The 13,284-nt window shown below is 47.8% G+C and overlaps 1 protein-coding gene across 2 annotated transcripts in view; it reads right to left on the bottom strand.

The window, feature by feature from the left end:
• The window catches only part of PAPPA (pappalysin 1), a 176,024-nt gene that overhangs the window by 69,614 nt on the left and 93,126 nt on the right, over positions 1 to 13,284 (bottom strand). For both annotated transcript variants that reach the window (XR_001464480.4, XM_415522.8), the window contains exon 10: positions 5,339 to 5,535. Coding sequence is in view for 1 of the 2 variants with exons in the window: in XM_415522.8 (XP_415522.5) it covers positions 5,339 to 5,535 (197 nt within the window). In the remaining variant the exon portion in view is untranslated. The remainder of the gene's footprint in view (positions 1 to 5,338; positions 5,536 to 13,284) is intronic.

Raw genomic sequence — 13,284 nt, 5'->3', positions numbered from 1 at the left:
TGTGCTCCCAGACATTGGCTCTCAGCTGGCCCTGAGCAGGATTCTTTTTATCCAAGATATGAACAATGCCATTTCAAGATCTCCTGAACTTCCTGGTCCTGGGGACACCCTGGCCTAACAATGCCCAGTGCCTGCAGTGTCCCTTAGGGAAAGCGAGGTTCAATACTCAAACAGTAGCTTTACTTTTCTGTTCCCTGATTTTCAACTCTGTTAAATGGACTGGAAACCAAAGAACGTGGCAGAGACTCTGCGGGACTGCGGGAAAGAAAGACTCAGTTTTGGGCTCCCTTGAACTGATTTTTGACTTGGAAATTCTCTGAACTACGGTGCATCAGCCAGCACTGGAAATGTGCTCAGACAAGCACAGCAAAGCTAAATTCCTCTTGCGACAGCCTGTGCAGTGTCCAGTTCATCTTTTTCCAGCACTGGTCTCTGATCACTCATGGTTCCTCCATTAATGGTTTTTCTTAGCGGGATTTTGTACTCAACCTCCAGAGATCAGCAGTTCAAAGCCTGGCTTGGCTATAAATAACAAAGACATTTGCGAAGCAAATCATCTTATTAAAAATGGGGATCTTTTTCTCTTCCACCAACCACAATAAAACCCTTACCGTTGAAGAGCAACAGGACTTGGCTGTGAATGGGGAAGTTCAAAAAGGGCCACTTGCAGAGCCGACAGACAGACACCCTCCCTCTTCTCAGCAAGATCACCCCAAAGGAAAGGCATGGCTTCTCCATTAAAAGTTGCAGGTTTCCTCTCTCCCCACTCCTGTTCGAGACTGCCCTATTTGCTGGCTTTGCCAGACCTTTGGGGAATTATCTCCAGAGTTATATTTATTAGCCAAAGTAAAACTCTGTGGCAGAGAACTTCATCATTTTTCTCTTCAATTTTGTCACAGTATCTTCTTTCCAGCCTTGAAGCTTTCGCTCTGCCATGCTACTTCTTCCAGCATTCAAAATATTTCTGTGCTCTTGCCTTCTCCTTTTGTTGGAAAGTTCAGGTGTACTGCAATTCCTGACATCTTTCTATGGACAGCCGAAAACTATGTTTGTTGCAGTGAGTCTGGATGAGTGCAATTGTGGGAACTGCAATAGGGGCAGGAGGGAGCCTCTATTTGTGGGAAAGATGTAATAAGAACCCTCTTCCACAGCTTCTTACTCCATAGCAGCCCCTGTGGGGTACCCAGGGGGAGAACAGGGTGTGTTAGTGTGGGAAGAAAAATGAATCCCAGGATCTGTGCGTCCAGCAGCCTCAGGAAAGAGCCTCCTTTTCATTAACTGTGCCTAAGATGTGCAGTTCTTCCTGCACAGGGGAAAAGCCAGTACTGACAATGGGATAAGTAGAAATATATATATATATATACACACACGCGCACACACACATACACATGTATATATGGTGACTTGAACTAAACAGCTTCTATGCAACTGGGGGGAAATACAATGAAAGACAAAGCTGCTGGGGTACTGCTGCTCAGAATCACCAAGGTAAACAACAACTTCTAAGTCTTGAGCACATACTGCTGTTACAGGTACAGCAAGGACAGCAATAAACCACCTAAAGATCCATCAGTCCCTTCCCATGCTCCTCTACTATAAAGGTCATAGAGAAACTACAGACAAGCCATTGTCCAGAGGCAGGAGTACCACCAGCAAGAGGAAAGGAGCAATGGCATCACTTCCCAGATTGCTCCAACCATGGTTGCTCCAACCAGTGTGCAGTAGGAGCACGGAGACTGAGTCCATCAAGGCCACAGCAAGAGCCCTACAGGACAGCCATCCTGTTACAGTGCCCACACACCGCACATTCCTAATCAGCAGCCCTCACTGATAGATCTTCACTGATAATGGTACATCTGGGATTGGCCATGAAGACCAATGGCTGGCTTTCCGAGCCCACACTTTGCCAGGCTCAGGAGGGCTGTACATGCTGTAAGAAGGCCACGTCCTCCCCCTCCTGCTGGTGGTGAGAAGCCTGACCCTGGCTGGGTAGGAACTGGTTGGAGCAACAAGTCCCAGGGGACTGCCAGTAGTGGCAGCTATTCACAGAACAGATCAGCCGGAGCGCCCTTTGTCTGCCTATTTATGCCGACTGGATCTGTCCTTCAGCTAGTATAAATCTGCCCAGAGCTACTGCCTTTTTGCAGTCCTTGCCAGCGTACACCAGCTGATGACTTAATGCTAGCATCAATAATCTTTAGCACAAGAAAAGCCCTGAGAAATAAACAGAGCTGCAGAAAACCCCACACAACCAGTCCATCAACACCGATAATATTTCACACACGGCGGATGGCAAGGAGAGGCTGTTTACAAACTCACTGCAAGAGCGGGAGGGAAAAGAGAGGCCCAGGAGCATGTATAGCCCTTATTGCTGAATTCCTCCTGCAGCTGATAACAGGTACCGAGGATCTGTGGAGGATGTCAGATTAGAAATTAAGACGTAAAAATACCCTGCGCTGGAGCTCGCATTTCTGTGCTGGTGTGATGTTGCTGACTGGTCCTCTCTGGCTTTAAATATGATGCTGTCAGTGCTGTGAATATTTCTTAATCTGCACCGAAGAGTGGCTGCCAGGAAAGTAGAAGTGGCTGTCTATCAGCCTTGCTTGTGCAGAAAGAACGGCTGTTTGAAGGGGGGCTCTTTGACCTTTCCATTTTTCAAAGGTGTATCTGTTTGCCAAGAGCATGTCATTCTTTGTAAGCATTTTGTTGTTCAAAACAAATCTTATACTGCAAGCTTTTTTCTCCTCCCTTAGTATGATGCCATTCTGCAGCCTCATACGAGCATGTAATGAAGGCACATGTACGATCCACCTCAAAACAACAAGCAAGGGCATACGTCCTGTTATTAAAGAACAAGAAACAGGAGATGTCTTAAGGAACTGTGCAAACAGGCCCGGGGTGTTCAACCTGCAGAAGGAACCCTACGGTACCAAGGAAGTGCACTCCGGCTTTTGCTTATAAACAGCCCTCCAAGAGTAAACAAGAGTAAATGAGTAGATATGGCTGAGATGCACCACAGTGAGAAACGTGGAGCTCAGAAACAGGCTGAGCAAAACTAAGGCAGAAATACAGCCACGCAGAGTAATGGGTCTCGAGATGGCTAAGGATGAGGAAACGTTTTAAACTGGGAAATACATCCTTAAAATGCTCTCAAGCTCTTTGAGAGTGTCAGGTAATAATGAGAAACAGGGATGGCTGACAAACAAGCAGCTTATGTATCCTGTGCATTACGGCACACTGCACTCAAACATATCTTTCATGGCATTCCTGATGAGAAGCCAACACAAATGCCACTCTGATTAATCAGGAAACTACCCAGCAACAACATGAAAAGTTTGCACAACACCAGCAAGCACACAACCTACTCTGAAAGATATCTGGGTTAAGAAAGGTGCTCCTTTCATCAATACAAAACCCCCTAAGGCTCAATGCTTGCGCAGATAATGAAGCCAAACATGTTTACACACCAGTGATCATTACACGCGGTGATTAGAGGAGATGTTGGGTTAATTTTCATCTCAAGCACTCCGCTAGCTGACAGTGATGACCTGCTGCCCCACCTCACCTCCCCACAGCGACAAGTCAGGTGCTCCTCCACAAGCTGCAAGTCTGCCTCGTTCCTGCCGAAAACAAAGGCTTTCCCAACGTGTATGATTAAAAAGGTCAATGAACCCCATGTGCCCACGCTGGTGTAATACAACCAGCTGAGCTAAAGCAAAAATTCCTTTTGCTGGAAGTAAATAGCACACTGTTATCTCCCCAGGGCCCAGCCAATAACAGGAGGCATGTTCCCATTCACTCCGCCAGTGTGTGATATGCTAGTGCTCTGCCTATAAATACAACAGCTTGGTTTCCTTGTTTTTTTTCTTAACAAGGCTGTGACAACTTCATCTCTTCTGGGTACAACAAACATGCCTGAGCTGTGGGGACACAGCAGGGCTTTCTGCTGTGTGCGTTCACGGTGGTGTTTTCTCCACCGCGTGACCATATGCTGCCTACTGCACAGTGGCTGCATTCCTACCAGAGCATGAGGAGAAAACGAGGGCAGAAAATCACAGTAGGATGGGAACAGAGGGCTCAGGGCCACGCACATTCAGCAGCACCTGAACTGGAGACAGCAGACTTTGGTACTACAGCCCACAGAGCTCCAATCAGAACGAAGTGACGAAGGCGTTGGTAGGGGTCCAGAAGAAAGTTCCTTTTCCAGTGTGAAATAATAAATGAGACCATGACAAAAAGGCAATACTGGGCTCAAGATTCTGTCTTGGTACCGTGCCAGCTAACCATGCTTCGGACGTTTAGAACTGACCTGGTCATTAATTTGTTACAGACTTGTGCAATGTGAACAAGGCCAAGTCTCTTGGATAAAGATTTTTTCTCTTGCAAGCCAAGGGGAAATGCTTAGTGTTTACTATTCACAGAGAAATCCGCCTGTTGTATCTGTGACATTGCATTCCTCTCTGCGCTGCCCACTCAGGACACCTCCCAGATAACCGGACTGCAAGAACAACTTGGCTGCATCAGACCCAAAGTCCATCTGATTCAGTGTTCTGCCTAGCAGGGGACAATGGTGGATGCTGAAGGGAGAATATACAAAGTAGCTCTTGTATATGATGATCCTTTTCTTGCTGTATTCTCAAAAAAAAAAAAAAAAAAAAAAAAAAAAAAAAAAAAAAAAACAAAACCAAAAAGCAATGCTGGCTTTCTTAAATCAGAGGGTTGCATCTGGACTGTTGCATCTGCATCCTGTACAGCTCTGTTTTCTAGGCATTTATCTAATGTCTTTTTGAACTCATTTGGATCTAATTCTCTCAGGGAGACAAAAGGTAAAGTTATGGTAACTGGAGCTATTTATGTTACAAAGGAGACATGTAAGAAAGGGGTTAAAGCTAATGAATGGCTTTGGGAATGGAAGGGACCTTTCTCAGAATAGAACAATAGGGTGCTTTTATGAAACCGGGAGGCAGAAAACACAAAACTATTAAAAAAGAAAGAACACTCTTTTGTATTATTCTACATTAGCCTTCAGAACTCATTGCCACAAGATAGAACCCTGTGCTGGCAGCAGAGAGCCTGCCTAGTCTTTTGGGTGGTGATAGTTTGCTAGAGGTGACTGCTGCACAGCTTACTGAACCACACAGAGCACAACTTCAGCCAGTTTTCGGATGGACGACTGGAACTGAATTTCAGCTCCGTCACTACTCAGAAAATGAACAACAGCCATATCTTCCTTAGTGAGTTAGCGGGCACCCACGAATGTTGACCATCTTGTTACGTTCATAATTGTCCTCGATGGACTCCGCTCTCAAGGGGAGGTAACAGAGTCTGCTTCCCTTACCTGGGTTGCTGCTGGCTGACCGATGACCACCCAGCCTGGGCACTGCTGGTCGCTGTGGTGGGAGACGGAGACGTTGGAAGCCCACTGATCGAGGAAGCCTTTGGGAGTGTAAACGCCACAGTCTTTGATGCTGGTCATTTGCTCAAATTCCTCGCATACTCCATCGCCATCATGGAAATAACACCTGCTGGGTTCATCTGCCAGGAGAAACCAAAGAGGAGAAATCATAAAACGGCCACATGTCTGTGGCTTAGTTGCTGGGATCTGATAACACTGGTGGTGCATCTGCTGGTCCAGAGCACTGGGAAGGAAAAGCGCTGGCCAATAAAAGGTGCTTTTAAGAAAGCTCATCAAGAACAGTTCATTTTGCTATTGGGCAAAACCCTCAAAACATTCCTTACTGTAGGAGATTTTCTGCTTATTTTTGTCTATCGCTATTTAAAAGGATGGAGACAGAAGAAAGTAGAGAGCAAAAACACACAGGAAGAGAATGTGGGTATGGGCATCCATTTCCATCCCTGACTTGGACGGAAAAAAGCCAACAGAGGTCTGGCCTACAATGTTTCCCTTTTTGTTCTTAAAAGATATCTGCAAAACAACAGCAACAGCATCTGTGAATGTAGAGATGGTGAAAACAGCCAAGTTCACAGCCACAGCGACCAAGGGCCACGCAGATCTGCCTGTGCAAAGAGCAGACAAGGTATGCAGTGTGAGGGTGAGCTTGCCACATACACACACGGCTTCAACCAACGTAACTCAGCTTTGACCTGAGAGGATCAAAAGCAGCAGGAGACTTTATTATTCTTGTCCATTTATTCTGTGGCTTCTCTAATGAGACTACCAACAAAGATGCCAAATTTTTGAGGTTGTTTCTCTAACACCGGCCCATTAAAAACTGAACCGAGATCCATCTACCCTTTTCAAACAGACTGCATAGCAATAATGACTTTCAGTCATTAGAGTACTCTGTGAAATGGAAACCTTTGACCCGCTGGTATCCTATTTTGTATTGTATTATCATTGCCAGTCCCCAGAGGTATCCAGTTCTGACAGCCTGTTGTATTTTTGTCTGGCAAATAAGCCTGCTGAAAAAACGGTAGGAAATTAGCCAGAGCTGTGAGCTGGACTGATGGAAAGGATCCCCAGGGACAGCCCTGTCAGTAGCGTTGGACTATCTCAAGCTGGGTGTCAGCAAATCCAATGGCTGCTCAATTTTGAGCTACTTCCAAACTACGAAATCCCCTGTTTATTTTTCATCCTAGTTTACTCAGTGAAATACCACCATGAGCCAGAAAAAAAAAATAAAATCAATTTACTGTGATTCAATTATTTAATGACTTTCTCTCCTTTTCCCTTCCCTTCCTCCCAATCCTCTGTGCAAAACTGCAGGTCCTTGAGAGAGTATGAGTTTGAAAGAATGGAGAAGCCTATCAGGGAACAATGTCATTGTGGTTTCATTTCATCACGACCTCTGCAGCCAACTTGCATACGTGGGTAAGCGTGGGGAAGTGTGTATTTGCTGGGCCAGCACTCGGAGCTGGCAAAAGCGAGCCTGGAAGCTGTTCAACAGTGTGAGCACAGCTCTGTGTCTGAGGTAATATTCCAGGGGTGGCCAAACTTCTTGACCTAACAAGTCACACCTTAAAATCATCACATGGCCAGGAGCCACTGAGCATGAACCACACACCTTGAAGGGTTTGGAGGAGCAGTGCTGTGAGTGCTTTGCAGAAAGAGGATGACAACGTCTCCCCGGGGTCTGCCATTACACCACAAAGGGAGGGGGCTGGGGTGGATGTGCAGATGAGCCCTAATGCAACCCAGCAGCACTGGAATGGCCTGCGGCCCTTCCTCTCATGTTGCCCAAGGGCCCCAGTGCCAGTAGGGCCCCACTCCCTATCATCTGGTACCAACCCAGCTGGGAATGTAAGCCTGAACTGCTCATGGGCCCTGAGAGCCCCAGCTGTGTCACACCTTATTCTTCCATGGGGTGCATTGGTACCACACCAGTGTGATGGGAGAGAGACTTGGTGTGTGCCTGGTGAACCCGAGGAAGGGGTAGGACTCCACATAATGGAGACTTGCATCCCTCACTGTATCTTTCTGCATCTCTTGCTCTGTAGAGACATATCTAGGCCTAGGACAGATCTCTGCCATGCCCCAGAACAGCAGGACAAAGCAATGCAGCTCACGTGCTGCAGAGCACTGTGTCTCAGATTGAGTGAGAGCCTCAGCAGACACCTCTGAGAAAGGCTCAGCTCTGGAAGGGCTGTGGTCGACAATCAAAAATCCTCAAAAACAAATCCAAATGCATGAAAATAGCTATTTTTGGAGTTTCTTTGTCATGTAATGAAAAGAGGCTTATTTCTTTAAAAAGGGGGGGAAGGAAAGGGGGACAGCCCTACTGCATTTAAAAGACCCAACCTTCAGCCTATGAACAGTCAGATGTACACTTGCAGTGACACACTGGCACCCAAACACATCCTGTTGCACGCCCACATTGACACTGACACATGCACACACCTTTTACACAGCCCCAGCGATGCAAACACAGCCAGAAACTCAAAGCCCACTTTTAGGCACACACACTTCCCTGCCTCCCTGAACCTTGGACTTCTTTTCACGACAGGCACTGAAGTAAGCACAGCATTTATACAGCCAACACAGTCCTGCACTGGCTCCAAATGTTCCCTCCTAATGCGATGATAAACGTAATGGGCTTCTGATAAGATCATGTGTTTGGGATAAAAGAATACTCAAGACCTACTCCAATCAGATGACTTAATTCATGCTCACATGGATGGGAAGGCAGCCCTTGAATAGCTGTGATCCAGGCCAGTGTGTGATCCTAACAGAGGCTAATTTGTTCCTGATTATGCTTAAGACCCCAATAAATCTGTCTGCTCGGAGCCTGCAACACCCGAGGGAGGAACCGAATGGAGAGACAGCGATGTCTGAATTCAATGGAGCCTGCCTGAATGATTAACAAAGTCTCACTGAGCCTCACTGTCACCAGCCCCTCTGCAGTGCACGTCCCCTGCCTGCAGTGCCCACTCACATTGCTGTGCTGTGAAAACCATGAGGGAAAGCGGCTCCACGACCTTATTTTTCTTCCGAGGAAGATCTGCCAGTCCCCGTGCTGACACGTCATCCTGAAGCCATGCTTTGAAGGGAGCGCTGCTGGGATGAGAGGGCATATTTCCTTCCTGTTGGTTTCCCACTTGGAAGCGGTGGCAAAGACAGGAACTTCTGCAGTTCCCTTCCCAGCCACTGAGGGGGGGGATGAGGGCCCACTGACCTACAGCACCCAGCTCCTCGGGGCTCAGACTGCTGCCCCTCAGCGCGCTCTGCGATGCTCAGCAGCTTTGAGGTTGGGCTTTACCTTTTCAGAAGTGAACTGGAAAACGACCATGTCGTTCCTTCCCACGATTGCCCTCACGAAATAAAAACCAACCAAGGCTTCTTCCCTTCCCACAGTGTCTGAGCATTGCTCGGTTGAATCCCCACAGCTCTACAGGCTCACAGCCCAGGAGGGCAGTGTCAGGATGTGTATTTCTAGTAGGCAGTAGCAAACATCTTTGTTTCCACAGAGGTGCAGAATGCCTTTTCCGATCTGTTCTTGGCTACTGCTCCATGAAATTCATCCAGGGCCTTGATAATACAATCTAATTTTTGTCTCCACTGAGGTCTGTAGGCTGCAAAGCCCTGATGAAGGTCACAGGGATATGTTGGCTAAACAGGACCTGTGCCATGGACTGCGTTCATCAACGCCATGGACCTCTCACTTTAGAGTGGAGTCTGATTCCAATAGTATATGGGGGAAGAGAACATGAAGTAAATCTGATTTGTCCTCAAGGAAAAAATGACTTCAAAAAATTAAAAAGCAGTTGCCTGGAAATCCAGCTTAAACCTAGAACAGCAAAATATCTGCAGGCGTAGCACCTGGCAGCAGGAGACAGCAGCTCTGGGGGATGACAGCAGATGCTCAAGGATCCTGAGCTGAACTCGGGGAGCATGTGCTCATCCGGGCAGTCAGAGCTGCTTTTCTCTGACAAAGACCTCACTGAGGGCACCCAAATGTCAGAGCCAAACCGAAGCCATGAAATCACAGAATGGTTTGAGTTGAAAGGGACCCTTAAAGGCCATCTGGTCCCACTCCCTGCAATGAACAGGGACACCCATAGCTCCATCAGTGCTCAGAGCCCCAACAGCCTGACCTTGGTTGTCTGCAGGGATGGGGCATCCAACACAAGCCTCTTGTTTTGGGATGGTGGGAGAACAAAATCTTTGATTTAGGAAAGATCTCTGTGACATCCAGGAAGGGGGATTTGTTGGAGAAACAGATCAGCAAACCTGGTATGTTTCCAAGAACTTGCCTACTGCAATTGGACTTCAAGACCTGGAATAACTGTGGGGCTACTGCGTGTTGCACCCCAAAATGATGAGAGTTCCATTTACCCATGCTTAAGGTGCTCAAGCTCAGTGCAACACGCAGTGTTTTATACAGCCCACTCCTCTGGGTTCAGAGACGAAAGGACGCAGCAGGTAGGGCACAGGGCAGTGCCTCCTCCCCACCACCACCACCTGTTCAAAGCGAGGGCAGAAAAACTCCAGCGACACAAACCAAGTCTGGCACGCATCAGGAAGCAGACATGCAGGATATACACTTATCTGTGATAGGCAGCCTTCCACCTCATTAAAAAAAAAAGAGAGATAAAGAGATCCACTTCATAGCAGAGGGCACATCCTCTGATGAGGCTTTTAATGTCCGAGCTGCATGGCCAACGTGCCGGGACAGACACTCAGGGCAGCTTCCTGTTTTCAGCCAGGATGCACCGACTGCCTTCAGCTTAGTCCTCTTTTGTGTAATAACTCCTATTATTTTTTTTAAGGCCAGACAGAATAATAATAATAAAAAAAAAAGAAGTATTTTTAAGCTCGGCTGTTTACTTAGGGATCCTTCCAACTACAACAGGCCCCATGCCACATAACTATGCGTCCAAGTTAAAAAAAAAAAAGGGGAAAAAAAAGGGAAAAAATGGGGGACACAGAAATGCAGAAGCATTGTGTGGGCTACAGATTGATGGAATGGGGTGAGCTGCACATGTTAACCCCCGGAAGGTCCACTCCAACCTCAATGCAGTTCAGCAGCTCCTGCAGGAGTGGGATCTGACCTGTGTCACTTAATGGCACCTCCAGCATTGCTTTCGGTGTCCAGAGATGAGGAGAAATGTATCCAGAGGCTTCCAGCACGACAGCAGGAACGGTTCCACTGCAGATCTACATGGCTGGAGGCTGAGCAAGAGCAGAACCTGCCCCATTTATTTCTGAGAGCTTCACCTTTGGCTGCAGCGGGAGCAGGGTGAGCAATGTGGCTGCTTCCAGGATATCTGTTAATCTCTTCTTTAGTACTGAAGAAGCCAGAGGCAGAGATATTTCCTGCTGCAGCAAAATGTTTGACAGTTATTTTCCTTCCTGGATATTCTGATCGGAAAAGACGCAACACCATCACACAGAGCTCGGGCAGACCTTTCTGAATCAAGTCGCCTATCAATACATGGTGACATTTTCCCTCAATGAAATAAAGCAGACACCTTGGAAATGAAGGCGTCCGGGGGCCTGGCAGGAGGCAGCTCCATGCACGACGTGACGATGACGGCTGAGCACAGCGCAGGCTGGCACTGCATGCGGCTCCCAGCAGTGCAGCTGCTTTGTGGCAATGCATGCCTGGGTTGGGTCTTTGATGGAGCATATTGGGATGGGAGAGCAGTCGGAGCGCAGCCATGATGCAATTGATCCACACGCTGCAGACAGACACAGTTCTGGCCTCCTCGCACAGCCCAGCTCGGAAACTTGATATTCACCACCAGGAACACAGAGCTCTGTCATTTAGGCGAAGGGATATTTTGTGCTGCTGGCAGTGGTAGGAAGACCCTATATGCCCTGTGTGTAGCCAACAGGAGCCACGATGGCCTTCCCCGCCATGCTAGGAGAGCACTACAATACCTTAAGAAGCAAGGATAGATGGAGCTCACAGCATTTTTCTGATGCAACACACAATAGCCCCACGATTGTTCTGAATCCTGAAGCCAGCCCAGTCGCAATCCTCTTCCACCCAACCTTGTTTCGCTCTCTTGGTGTTTGGATAAATTGCAAAAGCAGTGCTGGTAATACTTTAGCATTTCCTTACACAGAGTTATTAGCTGCCCTTGGAGCCCGTTCAACTGCAAATCTTGAGACTTCTGTCACATGAGGCAGCAACTGCTCCCATTGACACCTGGCTGCTTGCTGAGAGCCTGGGAAGGAGCCCAGGAGGAAAACCGTTGCTGCCACTCACTCAGGAAAACAAACAGCTTGTTTGTGTGTGTGGTGGGATGTTATTGCAAAGGGAGGTCTTGTGCATGGCATCACCCTTGGAGCACAGCAAGCTGCTGTTGTGTCACGGAGGGTGCTCCGGGGAGGGAAGCGTGACCAGCTGTGGAAGCCTCTGATCCACCAGGAGAGCAATGCATGAGGGACACAGCAAGCAGAGGAGAAATCGTCCGCTGGGCTCTCGCTGTAGCTGTGTCCTGGACTCCAAAGCTGGATTGAGCTGGGCTGGAGTCACTGGCCAAGAGAAAAATGCAGGCAAATGCCACCCCAGCCCACACGCTCCCCCACAAGAAAGCATCTGTCCTTTGTGCTTTGCTGCCTGAGATGCCTGTGTGCTGTGGTTCAGCTGGCCCTGCTAAGACAGCACTATTAATGATGACAGTCTGAAAATCACTTTCAGAGACTTTATGACGATGTTGTTGTTACTAACTTGGCAAATGAGTGCTTAGACATTTTGGAACATGTAGCCACACTCCCAAGAGCCGCAGGAAACAGTCAGCTTCAAAGTATTTGCCTTAAGCTGAAGGATTCACACAAATACTATCCGTACAGCTCCAGTCAGTAAATTAATTGCTATCTGCTATGAAATTCTGCTATAGATCTCAGCTCCTCTATCCACGGCAAGCCGCTTGCTCAGTGCCTTACTCCTACTGATGCACTGTGAGATACTGACTTTCTCCTGCAAGACAACTCTGCTTCTCCCATGCTCTGCCCTGCTGAGAGCCCTCGGTGGGGTAATGCCAGGCCCTGAGTGCTGTGTGTGGGAGAAATCCCCATTAGCTGCTGCATCACAGCCGTGTTCCTGCACAGGGGACAGCAGGGGAGGGAACGGGATGGAGCGCGCTGCGCTCTCAAAGCATGCCCACAATGAATATGGATGGTCATCCATCAATGTATTTTAAGCACATTACTTCTCTGTCAGAAAGGGGGGAAAAAAAAAAAAAAGGAAAAAGAAAGAAAGGAAAGAAAAGACATATAAAATTAAGTTTGTGTCACTCATTTAACACTGCAATTTCCCCAGAGGATTATGCACAAAACGGAGATAGCAAGCTCATGAATATTAATCATTTCCCTGAATGCAATGCAGCCCTCCAAACAATAAGATTAGGGGAAAGTGCTATGCTTAATTTATGGATAATGGGAGAGGTAAAGGACAGAGCTCCCACAAAGGTAGGGCTCACAGCTGGAGGGAGAGGCCTCCAGGAGGAGGAGGGCAGATCCAGATTTGTGAGGGACCAAACAAGCTCTTGGGGCCAAGCAGAAGCAAAAGAAAAGGTGTTAACGGATCGCTGGCAAATTAAAATCATACCTCTCTCTGAACAGCCCCTGTGACTAATGCTGCAAGCACGCCAGAAATAAGCGGCAAACTCAAGAGCTAGATGGGTTTCTCTTCTGTTCTCTTCCACTCTGTGCCTTCTCGTGGTGTTTCGCACCCCAAGTCCCAACCCAGTGCCCATGCAGCCATATGCCTGACCCCACACCCTCCGCCAAAGGCAGCAGAAGTGCTGCCCCGCACTGCAGTACAAAGGCTTTAGTGAGGAGCCCTTCCAAGCAAAGGAGATAAAGTGCAGCAATAA

Source organism: Gallus gallus, chromosome 17, assembly GCF_016699485.2.
Source record: "Gallus gallus isolate bGalGal1 chromosome 17, bGalGal1.mat.broiler.GRCg7b, whole genome shotgun sequence".
Lineage (NCBI taxonomy): Eukaryota > Metazoa > Chordata > Aves > Galliformes > Phasianidae > Gallus > Gallus gallus.
The sequence above is the reverse complement of the archived record's forward strand: the minus strand, read 5'-3'. Positions and strand labels throughout refer to the sequence as shown.